The sequence below is a fragment of the Vombatus ursinus genome, unplaced genomic scaffold (assembly GCF_900497805.2).
Source record: "Vombatus ursinus unplaced genomic scaffold, bare-nosed wombat genome assembly UNPS02014799.1, whole genome shotgun sequence".
Lineage (NCBI taxonomy): Eukaryota > Metazoa > Chordata > Mammalia > Diprotodontia > Vombatidae > Vombatus > Vombatus ursinus.
The window spans coordinates 31,431,395-31,449,456 of record NW_020954577.1 but is presented as its reverse complement, the minus strand read 5'-3'; the positions used below and the strand labels follow the sequence as shown (position 1 = coordinate 31,449,456).

Here is an 18,062-nt window from a genome sequence, read left to right as displayed (position 1 = left end):
AAACTTACCTAAATCTGTTCATTTCTGACCTTACCCTGCCTTCCATGTGCCTACCATTGACCAGTTGTACCATTGCTGAATGTACCCTAACTTGCAGAGTTTGTAATTGATGCTTATGATGATCAGTTCTCTTCATTCAAGGCAATTCACTAAACATGTGGGAAGTAGCTACTGTGTGTAAGGCTCTGCCTAGTGATCTGTCAGTCTTAAAGTACTGTGAGAAAGTAGCTTTGTAATTATTCACAAACTGCAGTTGAACAATTTCTCTCCCCCAATTTGGCATAAGCCTGCTTAAAAGCACAGCCCAGAAAGAAGTGAATAAAATTTTTTTTTTGTAATGTAATAATCTTACTGTTCTCATGTGTAAGTAAAAGTCACATCCTTTTGAACAAAAAATGGGATAATGGATTTTCTGGTATATTTTTAATTAAGAAAATAGTATCTGATTAATAAACAAAATATAAAGGTTCTAGAAATATTTAAGGTCTCTGAAATACTAGAAGACACAGTGATTCAACTTTATTTTCAATTCTTTTTTTGACCAAATGTAGGAAAATGAAAATCCTGATTGGTAGAAAAATTGGTATTAATGAAATTACTTTAATAAAGCTAACTTATGGAAAACTATTGAAATTTATATTTCAGTTGAGCAAAATAATTGAATCCACTTTCTCATGAACTTATAGACCCATCATCATTTCTTGAACCTGTTGAAGGATTGGTTCTTATGCTATAAATTGGATTAATTATTCATTTAAAAGCACCTGCTATGTGGTGGGCACTGGGGAAACAATAGCAAAATGAAACCATTCCTACCTTCAAGGAGCTTACCTTCTAATGTAGCAGACAACATGTGTGTATCATATGCATGTATCTATGCCTGTATATATGTACATATATACCTTTTCATGTACATCTGTACACATCACAGGCAATGCTGATGCAAAGTAACCTTGTGGGAAAGATACCAGTCTCTGAGGGGACTAGGAACAGTGACCTGCAGAATGTTGCACTTAAATGTTGTATCTTAAAAGAAACCATGAGCTCGAGGAACGAGTATTTTTAGGGGGTGGAGTGACAGCAGCCAGTGCTAATAATGGAGATGGGGCTCAGAGGTTCATGTGTGAGGAGTACCAGGAGTGCCACTTTGGCGTAGAGTGTGTGGAGGGGAGTAATGGGTAATACTATTAGAAAGGAGAGATGGGGCCAGCCTGTGAAGAGCTTTAAGTGCCAAAGAAAAGAGTTTAAATTTTATCCTAGAGGTAGAAAGGAATCATTGGAGTTGATTGAGTATAGGGGTAACGTCATACTCATTGTTTCACATTCCACTCTGTTATTTTACTGCTTATATGACTTTAAACATATCCATTCACTTCCTTCGGCCTCAGTTTTCTCCTCTATAAAATCAGTGAGTTGTACTGAATGACATCCAAGCTCTCCTTTGGCCCCAAATCCCACCATTTTATGATTTTTTTGCCTCTTCCACACAGTTTCAGAGTATCATTTAAGAAATAATAGTAACCAGTTCTATGTGTTTGTTTTCCCCCCAGATATCCATCACTTTTGGTGATAGTTGCCTTTGCTAGCTATGTTTCATTCCTTCTCTGAAACTCATCACCACCCCTTGCAGGCTGAAGAGCAAGAAGTCGGCATTGACCCTTTGCTGGGTTACTTGAAGTCTGAAGGTAAGTTTTGTATTCCTTTGCTTTCCTTTACCCTTGGAAAGCCTTAGAGGAGAGTCTGATGATCGTGAAGCCTGTCATAATTTGTTTAATTCTCCCAATGAGGCTGAGCAGGGTAACTTTAAGAACATTTCACAGAATGTTCATAGTACACTGTGACACTAATGAAAACCGCAAAAAGTCAACTTTCAATTATATACAGAAACATTAGCCAAATGTTCAATGTGCTGTCATCCTTTTTAAATCACAAGCCAAACAGTGACTTTAGCAGAAGAATGTAGGAATGCAAAGTGGGCTGTGTCCAAGCTCTTTTAGCTGCTTTAGAAGTTGGTTTTTCTAAAATAAATCAACCTCTTTTTTTTTGGCTTTGCATGTATGATTTTTCCCCCTAAGCTTAGGTTATGCAAGGATAAAAACTCGTTTGCTTCTAGTTTTCTTTGTAACTCTCAAGATTCAGTTATGCTTTTAAGTGAACAGTAGTAGTAGAATCAAACCTTTTATAATGGAATTTTATTTTTTCCCCTATTAAACTAATTTGTGGTGAGAATACCCCATCATTATTGAGGGAACCACCTTTAAATCCTTTTCTATATTCCATTCCCTTTCTAATAATTTATTAGCAATTATAGCATAGTTTATTAATAGGAACTAAATAATAAACTTAAGCTTCTTAGAAATTTTATCCTTTCTAAGAAAGTATTCATCAGATTCTTAGAGATTCACAGTAACCATAGGGGCTGGTCTGCTACGTAGATACCAGTAATATTCCATTTACTACATTCACCAGGATTGTGTGATAAAAATATTTTTAAATTGGTCAAAATAACTTTTGTCTGTTTCTTGTCCACTTAACCCAAATTGTTCTTTAAATGTGTCTTTATTACATTCTGCAATTTAAACATTCTATTAATTTATCTCCCTAGTAAGTTGGGTTATAGTTAATTTAAGTGATTTGAGAAATAAATTTCTATGGAAATGGAGTAAATTTTATTCTCAGTTTTTTTTCAATACAGTATTGAAAGTAATGCCACTATTGATATTGAAAATAATATTTTAATACTACCAGATGTCTTAATCGTTATATTTTTGATGCATTAAGAATTTTATAAAATAGCTATCAATGTTTTAGCTGCTTCCTTGGAATTTTGTTTTTATTTAAAGTGAGGCAGTTTGGATCTGTGATTTCATCTGTATAGAAAACTCATGGTTTGGAAATTCTTGGCTGGCAAAAAACACTTATGTAACTCCTACTCTTAAAGAGTCGCCTGGGACTCTGGGAGCTTATAAATTCACTTGTCCATGGTCATTGAAATGCTGTGTAGAAAGAGGCAGGATTTGAATGCAGGTCTTGCTGGCTCTTTGGTGATTCTTTTATCCACTATGCTTCATTGCCTTTCAGGTTTTCTGTATGAGATAATTAAAATATAGTGCAACATTTTAAAATTTGGGTTGCAAACATATGCCATACTTTTAAAGGAATTTTCTTTAATGAAATGGAAAGAAATATGATGTAAGAAATAGTTTCTCAAAACTAAGTGATCTTCAGCTAATTAACATTGAAAATAAGTATGACTCTTGTGATCAACATAAGGTCTTGTCACTCCAATTTATGACTTTGTTTCTGGTTGAGATGCATATTTCTTATCACAGTTCTTTTGGGTAAGGGGTTAAGAATAAATTTCGATCCTAGCTATTTCTCTGAGAATAGGGATTTTTAAACCCTGTTACAAAAACATTTTAAATTAATTTTACCTGTTATTATTTACCTGTTATATTAACCAAGCAGGAATGCTTGGTTACCTTGACTGAAAAGGCTTTTCGTTTATATCCTATCCTAACATTTCTCTGACATACAGAGTTATTAGGACTGAATTGATGTTTAAAAGTGCCATTAATTCATTTACCCCAAATGTTCATTAACAATGTAAATGTATGCTGATGTTCTATGAGACAAGGAAGTGACTAATGACTCTTCGCACTAACAACACTTAAAATGAATAGAAACTTTAGATAGCTAATCTTGAAGTAATCAAGACCCTCATTCAGCTTGGCTTCTCTGTATGCTCTAAAACAGCTGTCAACTGTTAAAAATATATACAAAACACACACATACGCACATGCACATGCAAAGAGAAAGATATGTAAATATATGGCTCTTCAAAGTCATAAAGGTTACTAACCATAGTGGATTTTGTGCATTGTATATGTAAATATTTTATAGAAAGCAACTATTTCGTCTTCATAAATTTCCTTTTTTGAACAGAAATGTGCATTGCATTTTAATATGGACTTCCTATTCAACTGAAGTATCATCACCTTACTAGTATGTTTGTTTGTTTGTAAAATGTTTTTGTAGGAGCTTCCAACTTTAGATTTGGAAGTGTTTATATATTTTTGAAACCTTACCACAGCATACCCTCTATGATTCTTTTGCAATAGAGTATCTATCTGGCTATTGAGTTGTTCCATTTGTAATTAGTTGAAGACTAATGTAGCGTTAGAAATGAGTCTGAGTGAAATAGTTCTTTTTTTTTTCTTCTTCCAATAAACCCCATGCCACCCCACAATGAGCAGAAGCTTACCATTTTTTTCAAGCTGAATTATAACCATTCATGAGAAAAAATTGCCATTAAAAAGGGCCTGTGGAAACTGAAAAAGATAAACACCAAAGCAGTTAAAAAGTGATTATCAAAAGAAAAATCCGTAGGATTATTAGTCGATTTGTGTAGACTGAGCGTATACAAGGAAAATGGAGAGAGTTTGAGGGGTGATGGAAGAAGTATAGTAAATGCTCTTTTCAGGTGGTGGCCTTTTCTGTGGCTAACTTCATGGATGCTTGGATCTCTTCTTTTTTAACTTTAAAGAAAATACGGCATTCTATCTTCTCTATAATGACTGGAATACAATAAACTTGAAATACCACAGCAAGTCCTAAGACCTCCGACTAAAGAAGTGGATGATTCAGCAGAAAACATAATGTATTTAATAAAATTGGGAAACCTGATTTAGTATCAAAATACTATGTCAGTTTTATAGCCAAAGTAAAAGATGTTATTATGCATTCACAAGCCATACTTTTTATAAAGTAGTAATTGAATGAAAAAGTATTTTACTTCAAATTGAAAATAGTCTAAAATCATTTCTAGAGTTTGATACATTCTCAATTAAATAAAATAAGGCCTTATCCTAACTTGCTTTCACCACCAAAAAAAGCTCTTTAATAGAGTCGCCTGCTACTCCTTGGGAGACCACCATTTTTTTCTCTTCTAAGATCTTTGACAACAGTATTATGGTTATTTCTGGTTAATTTTACCTGAAGTTTACTGTAGTTATCATATATGTATTTTATACATATATTTGTATTTTTTTGTGTCTGTATGTATTTAATATAAATAGCCTTAGTAAAAACGTATTTCTCTTTGTTATGAAACAGAGCTAAAATTACTCTTTCATCTACCTTTAGCTCAGGGGTTGAATATCAAACCCACATTACCAATTGCTGCTCTAAAGGGTGTGCGAAGCTGCTGCTCCGTTCAGATCCTTTGGATGTTCAAGTGTCTCTTCCTCCGGCAGAAGCTGCTTTGCCTTGTCATCCCTCCTCCCTCCTTTAGATTCCCTGCTCTGAGCCCCCTCTGCATATCTCTGTCCCATTCTACCTTACCTTTCTTTGTGCCCTCTGAAAACTGGTTCTGTTGTCAGGAAGTTGTACTTTATAGGTCTGTGCTCTTCTCTGGAAAATTGGTTTTATGTATTTTATATTTAGTCGTGTATGCATAAATTATTTACCCCCAGTAGTATGTAAACTACTTGAGTGTAGAAACAGCTTCATTTTTGTCAGTATCCCCAATGCCTAGCACATAATATTCACTAATAAAATGCTAATTGAATTGAATAGAATTTTTTATATCAACACATATGAAATATTTAAAATTGTTGCTTTGTGTTTATTTTTTCTTATCCTATCAGGTCATTAAGATTATTTTTAATTTATTTTCTCCCCAAAGAATGTTACCCTTTTGAGTATCCTTGAATCATTATGAATCAGATAAAAGGAACACAGAAAAATATTTTAATTTTTAAAGGGTTCATAAAAATTAGTACATTCTCCTCATTTTACAGATGACAAGATTTTTTCTATTTTCATAATCAATAGTAATAATGATAATAATAATTGAGTTCATTGGCATATCATATCCTATATGAAAATCTTATAAATATCAGAATTTTGAGGTGAGTTCAGTGTGATCTTTTCCAACCCATGCTTGGTGTATGTCACTTTGTGGGTTTTGAATCCCAGTTATGTTACTAGACATGTGGACTTGGACAAGTCATTTTACCTTTTTTTTTTTAACCTCAATTTCCTCATCCATATACTAAGGGAGTTGTACCAGATGCTCTCTGAGGTTTCTTTCATCTCTCAAACCTGGGATCCCTCTACAGCATCTCCAGCAAGTATCCAGCCAGGCGCCATTTGAATGCCTCCAATGATTTTCTCTTACTTCTCTGCATATTCATCCATGCTTATTCTGGTACTTGAAATTTTCTCCTTTCTGGTCTTCAAAGCCTATAAACTCCACTTTCAAATCCCTCTTAACGCCCACTTCTTCTATGCTTCCTTTTAATTACAATCTATACTAAAGGTTTCCCTAAGGATGAATTGGAGAGAGTTTCCTGACAAATAAATGTCAAGTTATAATACCCTAATTAACCCAAAGCAAAAATCAGTTCAGCAAGACAGGGGTAAAAAGGGAAAAGCTAATAACTTCTTGGCCAAGAAGTTCATAGCTACTGTAATTCAATCTTTATATGAACCTAGACCGTAGGTAGCATGACTGTGTTCAGGATACATGTCTGTTTCCTGAATTTTGTAAAAATAAGTTGTTTCTTTGTAGTTTCTACAATTTCTAAAATTTGATATGCTATACTTAAAAATAATTGTTCATGTTATATGTACAAGAAAAAAAACTAATCAAGTATAGATTGACCTTAAATGTTCAGGATTTTTCTAAAGTAAGCTTTGGTACTTTTTTTCTTTCAAAATTGAGGGATGGGGAGATGGAAGTGAGAGGAAATAAATGCTTAGTTTTAAAAATTTAGTTAAAAAACAAAGTAGGGGGGCAGCTAGGTGGCATGGTGGATAGAGTACTGGCCCTGGAGTCTGGAGAACCTGAGTTGAAATCCAGCCTCAGACACATGATACTCACTAGCTTTGTGACTCTGGGCAAGTCACTTAACCCCAATTGCCTCACCAAAAATAAAAAATAAAAAGTAGGTCATCAAACTTCTGAAAAGCTTGGCATATTTTATTGTTTCTATTAAATATGCATTTAATATTATATACATTGAAATTACCATGTATTATTAATGCTAGGTAAGTAGAATAATGTCTGACACCTAAATAACACTTTCAACTTTGCAAATTGATTTACATTCATTATCTTGTTTTAGATTCTCAACAATTCTGTGCAATAAGTATTACAAATACAATTTGCATAGTCAATATTAGAGGGGTTGTGGAATGATAGGCACACTAATACATTGTTGGTGATGCTGTGAAATGGTACAACCATTTTGGAAAAGCTTCAGATTATGCAAGTGAAGTGACTAATTTCCATATCCTTTCAGTTAGAGATTCCATTGCTGGACTTACACCCCGAAGAAGCCAATGATAGGAACTCCCCATATAAATCAAAATATTTATAGCAATATTTTTTGTGGTAACACAGAATGGGTAACAAAGGAGATGCCCATTGGTTAGGAAATGACTAACAAATTACGGTATGTGAATGTAATGGATTATTATGGAGCTCTAAGAAGTGATAAATGTGATGATTACTGAGAAGCATGGAAAGTTCTACATGAACTGATGCAGAGGGAAGTATGCAGAGGTGAGAAGACAGTCTGTGCATAATGGCTTGTTGTTGGTCAGCTTATACTCTTTGTGACACATGGACCATACTGTCCATGGATTTCCTTGGCAAGGATACTGGTGTGGTTTGCCATTTCCTTTTCCAACAGATAAGGCAAACAGAGGTTAGGTGACTTGCCCAGGGTCACACAGCTAGTGAGTGTCTGAGGCCTGATTTGAACTCAGGAAGAGGAGTCTTCCTGACTCCAGGTCTGGCATTCCATTGCATTACCTACCTACCCCCCCAAAAAAAGGCATTAATAAAAACTTATTTTAAAAAACATTATTTGCCCAATATTACAAATGAGGAAACTGAGACTCAGGTGAATTGACTTGCTTATGACCACTCAATTAGTAAGTTTCAGAGGTGGGATTTGAACCTAAATTTACTTGAACTCCAAGTCCATTATTCTATTCACTAGAATATGCTGTCTCTCTAGAAGCATACTTTCTTTTTTTTTTTCTTTTTAGTGAGGCAATCAGGGTTAAGTGACTTGCCCAAGGTCACACAGCTAGTACGTGTCAAGGGTTTGATCTGAGGCCGGATTTGAACTCAGGTCCTCCTGACTTCAGGGCTGGTGCTCTATCCACTGCGCCACCTAGCTGCCCCTTAGAAGCATACTTTCTTGAGAATTTAATGTTGGGTTAACTTATATTTGGCAGAGAAGTACATAATTTAAAGACTACTTTCCTAGGTTTGAGAGATCCCTTCGTAAGCTAAAAATTACTTAATAGTATTCTCTAAACTGATAGGTTTTACATTTAATAGAGTTTAAATTTGGGGGAAAACATATTATATGTAGTTATAGCATAGTAGAGTAGTTTCATGAATAATCCCTCAATGCCAAGCTTTCATTGGGGGGCTGCCTGTTGTGGTGCATCAAGTGCTGGTCATGGAGCCCCAAAGACCCGGCTCACTTCCCACTTCTCTACTACTTTCTGGCTGTGAATTTGGCTAAATTGCTTCACTGCTCATTAGCTTTCATGGCTTCATTTGAAAATTAGGATCTTGGACTATGTAACTTACAAGGACTCTTCCAACTTCAAATCTATAATCCTGTGAGTCTGTGAGAACCATAGTTAATTGAAATCGAGCTAACAATCCTTACTGGGGGAAATTTTTTAAAAATGTGAATAAAGGGTGAACTTTGCTCAAGTGATAACATTCAGTTAGACAGGTAGCTGATTAAATTACTCCGTTTATATCTTGGACAAATACTCTAGAAAGATGATGAGTAAAGTGGATCTGGAATTGAGCTGTAGTGATGGTTGGGCTGGAGTCCACGTAGGCAGTTCTATAGTTCTCTCATTGATCCCAGCCTTCTTTCTGTTATATAACACTGCTTTTCCCCCCTTGATATCTGGAGACTTGTGGTGATGCTGGATGTTAGAAATATGCTTGACACCTAAAATTTAGTATCAAGAAAGTTTATTACAGAGCAAGTCCAGAGGATTAGACATTTCTGGCCAGAAGCGGGCTCCACCCCTCTTAGGGAGGGATGGGCTCTGAGCGCAAGGGCAAGCATGCTTTTATACATTCAAATTCGGCCCGAAACCTCCCAGACCCGGATTGGTGGGGTTACACCTCTCCTTACATGTTTCCCCTTGATCTGCTCAAGTATGTTCCCCCTCCCTTGGTCATACATCCCATGACTCGTTAATGAGGCTCTAATTTTATGCGGGGTGTGTCAGATAATAGTAATGAAGTTCATTAAGCAGGCACACTAACATTTTTCAGGTGTCCTCAGGTTGACCCTAACTGGTCTGAGCTGGCTAGACCCTTATCTTGAATTTGGAGTCTTTTTAGAGCCATCAACTTACTTCTTATTGGTTAAGCCCTCACCTACCTACAGTGTACTACTTGCTGGAATAGTTCTTTAAATCTCTGCATTATTCTCTTTTTCTGTGGAAATATAATCTTTACCTGACTCTCACACTGGATGACTTTGAATGTTGTAGCACCCTGATCTTAGAAGACTTGTGAATTGCCTCTCAACATCTCTTGTATCCATCCTCACTTCTTTATTCCTAGTGCCGTTGCCCTCGTACCACCACCTGTCTGGATTATTGCGACAAGTTTCTGATAGTTTTTCTGCTTCCATCTCCTTTCTGTTCCCCTAACACATACTGTACTGCCATTCTTCTTGCTTTTCCTCATACTGTTCTTCATTCCTGGAATGCCCAGCCTACCCTTTTCCACCTATTGAATTCCTGCCCATCGTTCAAATCTTGCCTTTTCTTAGAAACTGTCCTTGATCCATGATCAGCATGACTTCCTCCTCCACACCTATCATGTCATTTTGTTTGCATCCCTCTCAATGTAATTATCATTTCTTGTTATCTATTGTGGTATGAAATGGGAAAGCCAAGTGCTGTACCAAGCTCTGGGTGATACGAATAGAAAAACAACATAGTACCTACTTCTAGGAGCTTACATTCTAATTAGCAACAACAGTATGTAGAGTTCCACTTTAGAGTGGGTGGAAAGTCCCAGGATTTCAGAAGGCCACATGATAGAGCAGGTGGCAAGGCCTAGTGGACCTAATGGGGTAGATAAATGGTAACTGAATCAGTATCTACCTAGGAGGAGATTGATGGCTGCTGGTGTAGAGCTGGCACAGGAAATGAGAAGGTGGAGGCCTGATTCTACAGGACTCATGGACATCCTGGCAGGAGAGGGGCTTAGCCAGGCTAGTTCCCAGCTCCCTACTGTAGCTATTCTTGCTGACCTCTTGCTTGGGCCACCAGTTTTCTTTGTGCTCTGTTGGGGCAAGGATACTAGATAGATTGGTGGTTAGGGATATCTGTACCATGAAAATCAAATAGAACACTGCTGTAGAAGGTGAGGCGTGAGGAGTTAAAGGCTTGAACTTACCTGGTAGCAGTGGAATTGGTGTGAGGGGCAGAGAGGAACAAGTCCAAGAAGACAAAATTGTGCTCGAAAGATTTGGAGAATGTCAGGACTGTTTAAGCAAGCAAACACTCAATTTTTGTTAATCACAACAGATGCAGAATTTATAGTACCTGGCTCAAGGAATTTATAGGTAGGTAGGGAAGAAAAAAAAAGTTTCTTGAAAAGGTTGTAGAGCTGGCCTATAATGAGAGCGACTGGTACAACCTAAACTTCACAGGTAGAACACATGGCTTATTTCTAGCACATAATGGATTGAGGAATTAGTAGCATGAAGGATGGATAGGATTAAAGTAGACTGAAAGGGGGGATATGAAGGCATTTTGGAGAAATTGTCATGAGTGAAGCATAGCACATGAGAAAACAGCATGCATGTTTGAGAAAGAGAGGGTTTATGGGAAGAGGAGGAAATTTTGAGGAGAACAGAGTGTGGTGAACATTAGCAAGTGAGAAAGATGAATAAGCATGTTCAGGATGGCCATGATCTTCAGAGTAATTGCAGATGAAATTTTCTTCTAAGAATAAAGGAGGCAGAGGTGGGTTTGAAAATGAAGAAGGTTTAAAAGAGCTCATGCTAATGCAATGTGACAAACACAGAAGCATTGAATAAAAGAGAAGGTTTAGTTTTGGGTTGTGTGACTTTTTATTACCCTTAACTAGCACAATATTTAATTATTTTCTTTGGAAATAAACAAAGCCTGGGAAAGAGAAAATAGATTGAGGATACCTCATAAGGTTTTAAGATGGATCAAACGAGATAAAACATATAAAGCTCTTTGCAAACCTTTCAGTGCCTTATAGATACTACTACAGCAGGTGTAGTGGATGGTCAGGAATGTCGGGGCTAAGGCTGCATTGAAGTGACTCAGAACACTGTTCGGTCTTATAGAGAGGCCAATGAAGCAAAATGGGGTCTAACGGACTTAGAAATTGTTTGGTTAAGAAAATCAATGTCATGATGTGGTAAAAGCAGCTGTGATCTGAACCAAGACAGAGGGAGTATTGATCAGAGGGTGATATTCATCTGAGCAGTCTTTGGTGAGGAGGTTGGAAAAGGTAACACTGCTGGTTACTGAAGTGTAGGGCAGATGAAGGGTGTAAAGGCTAAGGAAATTTGAGGTTAAGATACTAAATGAAACATCATATACATATTAAAACCACCAGCAATGATCAGAAGAGACAAAGTCTCTTTATGGGATTTTTAGAGCCAGAAGGGGATCTGAGATAATTTTCCTTTTATAGTCAGTGGTCAATAGTAAGTAAACATTTATTAAGCACTTAATGTGTCCTGGTACTGTGCTAAATGCTGGAGATCCAAATAGAAAATAGAATAATAATCTCTGCCCTCAAGGAGTTTGCAGTCTAATTTAGGAAGGCAGCACACAAAAGGAATATAAAAAGTCAGAGGAGTGGGGAAAGGAGAAGGTCCCTGATGGGGCACGATGGAGAAGTGGGTCAGAAAAGTCCCAGAGTCATTCAGCTGGGTGAGAAATGAGATGTCTGAGCTGAACTCCCTCCTTAAATGGAGATTGGGCACTCATGGCCCCAGCCTCTAGGCAGAGGGTGAAGTGTAGTGGGAAGGTGGAATGCCAAGGCCGATGGTATCTTGATGATGAGGTTATTTCAACAATGAGCTTCCTGGGGCTTGGTGGGGAAGTCCCAAGGTAATGCAGCAAGGTGAGAAAAGAGATGTCCTGTTACAGATGAGGGAAGTGATTAGCCAAAGTTCATACTAGGTTATAACTGACAAGATAACTAGAACCCAAGTCTTAGAATGTCAATTCCCAAAAGCTTTCCATTAAATTATACTGCCTAGACTATAAAAGTGAACCAGGTACTGACATGATTGAAGAGAGAACCTCAGAGTGAGAGGAGTAGTTGGGTGGTAGAGAGGGGCACATGTCATTACCTGGGGTCCTTGACGCCCGAAAAGGAGACAGTTGAATGATGGTTGTGGAATACAGACCACCGAGCAGGCCCATTTTGGTCGCTCAGTTAGAAATATTTAGGAGATAGTTAGGTGTAGGAGTTTGGTGGTCAGGGCTGCAGATGGACATTTTAACAAATAAAGACACTAAACAGTATATCAGCAATCTTTGTTAAGCCCTGTGGGCATTCTGCTAAGTGCTGAGGGTAGTATACAAAGAAAGGCCAAAAGAAAGTGGGTTGTTTTTTGTTGTTGTTGTTTTTTAAATAGTGCCTGCCCTCTGGAGCTCACATTCTAATGGAGGAGATAACTTGCAAATAATTATATACATTACATCTTCCCAACAACCCTGGGAGATAAATGCTATTATTATCCCAATTTTATAGGTGAAGAGATTAAAGCAGACAGAGGTTAAGTGACTTGCCGAAGGTCACACAGCAAGTCAGTGGCCGAGGCCAGATTTGAACTCTGGTCTTTTCTCACTCAGGGCCAATGATCTATTCACTTTGCCACCTAGCTGCCTCCTATTTTAGATTTAGCAAATTATCTATTTGTACTTAATGATGTAAACTGTGATTCTTACAGCTGGTAAAATATAGAACAGGTTATTTCATAAAAAGGATTATAGGCTTAGTGCTGAAAGGGACTTACCTGAGACAAGATAGTTAAGCTCCTTCATTTTACAGATGAGGAAACTGAGGCCTCTGAAGCTGAGTTAATGTGCCATGGCCATACATGGCAGGGTTAGGCTTTGAAGCCAAGTCATCTCAATCCTAATTCACTATTTTTTCATTGTAGCATGCCTCTCTAGGCCCTGGTCATTGAGGGCTTGGCTTCTCTGCCTGGTTTCCTGTACCCTGTCTTGCTGCGGAGAAGAGCTCATCTTCCCATGCTCCTCCTTCCTTCCTTCTTGGGCCACTCTCTTCTTAAGCTTAGGCTCCACAGTTCTGGATTTGCTTGTGGGAAGACAGATTTAGGCTTATGTCCTCCTGTGGATGCTGAGGAGCAGCTGTGTGAAGCCACTGAGCCACCTTGTGGCTGTGCCTCAACATTGCATCTTCACCCCTGTCCTGAAATCTTGGGCAAGATGGGGACCATTCTGAGTAAGGGAGCAGCAGGGGTCCTAGGGATCATTTTTCTTTCCTTTTTATCATCCTCTCAGAATGGGATTTCACACTGGGAAAGCTTCCTCTTATTTTGTAAAGCCATAGTCTTCTCAAAAATCAGTTAATCTAAAGAAAAGAATCCTCTTAGGGTAGGACAGGGGTTCCAGTTGGGCGAGGGGCTAGAGCTGTGTTCATCTTTCTCTGGACTCAGAGAGGCCAGACAGGCAGTTGGCAGGTGACAATATTCATCTCCAACACATGTTTAAACCATAATATTTAGGGGAGATATTCTGTAATGTTTTGAAACTATGCTATTTAGCATTGTACTTTCTCCTTTGTATCCAAACCCTAGCTATAACCTGCTTCTTGGGCCCAGAAAAGACAGGCCATTTGCAGGAATCACACCATTTATTCTCAGGCCCAGAATCTGTAACACAAGAACATTTAGAAGCAAAGGAAAACTCTTGGATATCTTTCAACATCATGGCTTGTAAGCATGATAGCTGTTTATTTTCAAGTAAATGCATGTTTATAATAGAGGATCTTTTTTTTTTCCACAAGGTTTACAAGCAAAGTAAGTAGCCAGTCTCTTCTAAATAGAATCACCTTTCTCACCAGCATTTCACACAACTACACACACTCACACTCACACCTGATTATTGCTACATTTCTCTTAAGGTAATGAGAGACAGCTGGAGTCTGACCACACGGGAGGGAGTCAGGTCTCCCTCTCCAGGAACAGAGAGAGAAATAAAAGAGAATCAATATTAAAAGAGAAACCTAGACTACTCTGCTTTTGGCACAGGGGCATCAACCTTGGCTTTAAGATGAACTGAGTTTAGAACACCATTTTGTAACTCAGTTCATTTCAGCAAGCATGTAAAGTGCCTGCTATGTTTCTTTCATCATTTTGTTCAGGAGGTACTTGTTGAACACCTACTAAGTGCCAGGTAGTGTGCCAAGCACTGGGGTACAAAGAAAGGCAATAACAGCCTTTACCCTCGAGGCGCTCCCAATCTAATGGGGGAAACAACATGCAGACAAGTGGATATAAACAAGATCTGTACAGTGTAAACTGGAGCTCATCTCACTACCAAAGTACTGTACTAGCTAAGAATCAAAGGGGACTGAGAAAGCCATCTTGTAGAAGGTCAGACATTAGCTGGGATTTGAAGGAAGCCAGGGCAACCTGGAGGCCGGGGAGAGGGCAAGCATCCCAGGCCTGGGAGTTGGCTAGAGAAAAAACTTCAGAGTCTGGACATGGAGAGAAGTGTGAGAAGAAAAGCATTGTCGAGGCACTTCTGAAACTCAGACAGAAACAGTCCTTGACTGCAGGAATACAACTTGTAAACAGGATACAGACAGAATGGTTTGAGAACGGTGAGTGGTGGTACCGGGGCTGAGATATTTAACACCCACATGACCTTAGGTGAGTCATTTTTCCCCTCTGAGTCTCAGTTTTCTCACATAAAAATTAGGTTGTTGGACCAGATGATCAGATTTCATTGTTCCCCATGCAATTTGGTGGAATGCTACTAGAATATATTAATTTTTTAAATACTACTTTAGTTATTTAAATAATTTTAATTAGGGTTATGTATTTAGGAAATTTCTTATACAACTAAACAAAAGCGGCATACATTTCTCTTTAGGTTGACTCCTTCATTATATATTCTAATAGTTTTTAATAGTCTTGGCAGGATAGTTAATTTAGTGCCATAACTTCAATCTGCGTGTTTGTAATAGGTATTATTTTTGCACATTTAGAATTCTAGAAATTGTTCATGTAATGTATAATTTTGAAAGGACATCATTTTTGTAAGTCTCCTTTCTAATTTGAAACTCTATATAGCTATATCATTCATATATATATATACACACACACACAAGTGTACACACACATGTACACACACATACACACACATATACATACACACACGTATATACATTCACACACACATATATGCGCACACACATATATACACATATACACACACATACATACACATATATACATACACACATGCACACACATATATACATACACACATATACACACACACACATATATGTATGTATATATATTTGTTCAGTAATTTATCTCTGATTTTAGCCTGCATTCCAGTGACAGTGTTTTACAAGTACACATTGCCCCTCCATTACACCTCAAATAGGATTTTTCCGTGTGTGGGAAGGTCGCTCACGTGGCGCCCTCCTTTGTGAGTCTGTCTGAATGGCTGTGTGCTTGTGTGAGTTGGTGGAATGAGTTGAGGTATTTGTATCAGCCTGTGCGTTCTGCACTTCACATTATTCATCCTGACTTTCTGGGGAGTTACATGATTTTTGACTAAATGTCATACTTATTTTATCAGCTGAATGAGATGATAAATATGAAAGTTTTCTAGAAGTGCACTGTCCTGCTTTGGGATTTGTTTCTTCTCTCAGAGTCCCAGGCTCATAGTTGCTGCTTCATAGATCATACTGACTGATCTTCAAAGTACTCATATGGATGTAAGGTGTTACGTTTTATAATTATGTTGTTTCACCAGATGTACCTTAACTTCCATTGTGGATGTCTGACAACCTGAAACAAAGTGGCAATCAATTTTTTTTTTTAAGTAAGGACATTTTCTTTAACTTTATCATGATAGGTTACAGTGAAATCTTGTACATGAACAAGGGACACAGAGTTGTATTTGTCTTTTGTGTCAACCTGTAACTCTGGTTATTGTTCACAGAACTACTGGTTGCTTGTTGGTATGTCTTACTTCTATTGAGGACTCTTCGTTCCCTGCATGTCTTTCTTTCTGTTTCACTTGCACACGCGGGCCTTGAAAGCCAAGTGGACATGGACTTCAAGTGCTAGGCTACCAGAGACCCAGGGGCGTTCATTTAATAATCTCCTTCCTGATTGACTATATATCAGACCCAATTTTTCATGCGTTATGTGTCCTATTTTATGTACAGCCAAATTTTATCATTACAATTTTAGCTGCTTCCTATGTAATTATTTTATAATCATGTCATTATCGACACATGTATACCATATATAAATATGTGCATATACATAGCTATATCACTATACATGTGTATGTATATCTGTGTACGCATACACACGTGCATGTGCCTACACATGAATTCATATGATATAGACCTAAAAGAATGGCAGTTTTTTTTGTTTATAGGTTTGTTTTGTTGTGAATTTTAGCCAAAAATTTCCAAGTAACTTTTGTTTTATAGCATGCTGCAAATAGGCCCATGTAGCTAGTGAAGTCTTTTTACAATTTTAGCCTCTAAAGAATATTGATTTTGGCAAAATATAAGTATTATTCTCCCTCTCCTGATGTAATAGAAGAGTCCCTCCTCTAGGACATACTAGAACAATGTATTTAATGCTCTTCAATTTAATTTGCTAAGTATCGCAATTAATACAATTAAGGTCACTTGAAATGAAACTATTAACAAATTGAGTAATTTACTCTAACAATGTCAATGTGTTCTCACAATTACATTTGCTTTAATTAGTGTACAAGCTATTATTTAATAGCATACTTCACATAGAAAAAATGTAATAATGCATTCTTGGCTCCTAATAAAAGAAAGAAAGAAACTTTTAATGTCCTGTTAGTGATTTTGTAAAAAGAGCTGCTGGATATCAAGTGAAAGAGGATGAACTGAAGGCCTGTCCAGCAAGCGAGATCAGTGAGAAGGGGATGTGAGTCAACCAAGTGATTTTCTTGTCACATGTCCTTACTTCATCTATTTATCATTATTTAGAGTTATATTGGGAATTTCAAGTGGTAAATTAAAGAAAGGAAATAGATATCCTTGAAAGTTTTAATAAACTTTAATTTCTTTTTGTTTTATTCCTCGTTATTACAATAATATTTAAGCTTTTTGACTGTCATGGTATAGTTCATTCTTAATCATTCATGATAATGGAGGAGAACAACATCATAGCTGGCAGAAAATAATTGGTAACTTTTTCAGATCTTGACTTTATAATTTTTCTGTACTGATAACTTAATAAAGATATATCCAACCTGTATAATCATTTCATAAGAATGAAGTAAAACTAGGAAAACCTAATTTTGATTGTTTTGTTAGGCTGTCGAATTTGTTCTGTCACCATGTTCAAGTCTTAATCCATGTTGATTCTCTTTCTCTTTCTGTCACTCACTCATGAAAGTACTCCACTGTCACAAAATCAAAGGTAGAAAAATCATTACGCTTTTATTTTCAAGGTCATTTTTGGTACCGTATATGTGTTGAGATGTCAGTTTTATCATTAAAAGTTAATACCAATAAATGCAGTCATTTGGTAGATAATTAATATCTGGAGAACAAATTTGCCTAGGTCCCCATTTTCATACCTGTATTCTAACCAATACCTTGGGGCTGCTTAGTTGTAGAAATTCCTTAAATAACTAAATCTGCCCTGAGCATTATTTGCCTCAAACCTTTTTCCTGTTTCCTTTTGATCTGTTAACTGCAATCACTGCCCTGGATGCAAACAGCTCTCCTCTGT

At 37.2% G+C, this 18,062-nt stretch overlaps 1 protein-coding gene across 1 annotated transcript in view; it reads left to right on the top strand.

Annotated features, from left to right (window-relative positions):
• TBC1D5 (TBC1 domain family member 5) overlaps positions 1 to 18,062 on the top strand; it is a 421,860-nt gene that overhangs the window by 57,609 nt on the left and 346,189 nt on the right. The window contains exon 3 of the mRNA XM_027872233.1: positions 1,551 to 1,685. Coding sequence (XP_027728034.1) covers positions 1,589 to 1,685 — 97 coding nt within the window. The 5' untranslated portion in view covers positions 1,551 to 1,588. The remainder of the gene's footprint in view (positions 1 to 1,550; positions 1,686 to 18,062) is intronic.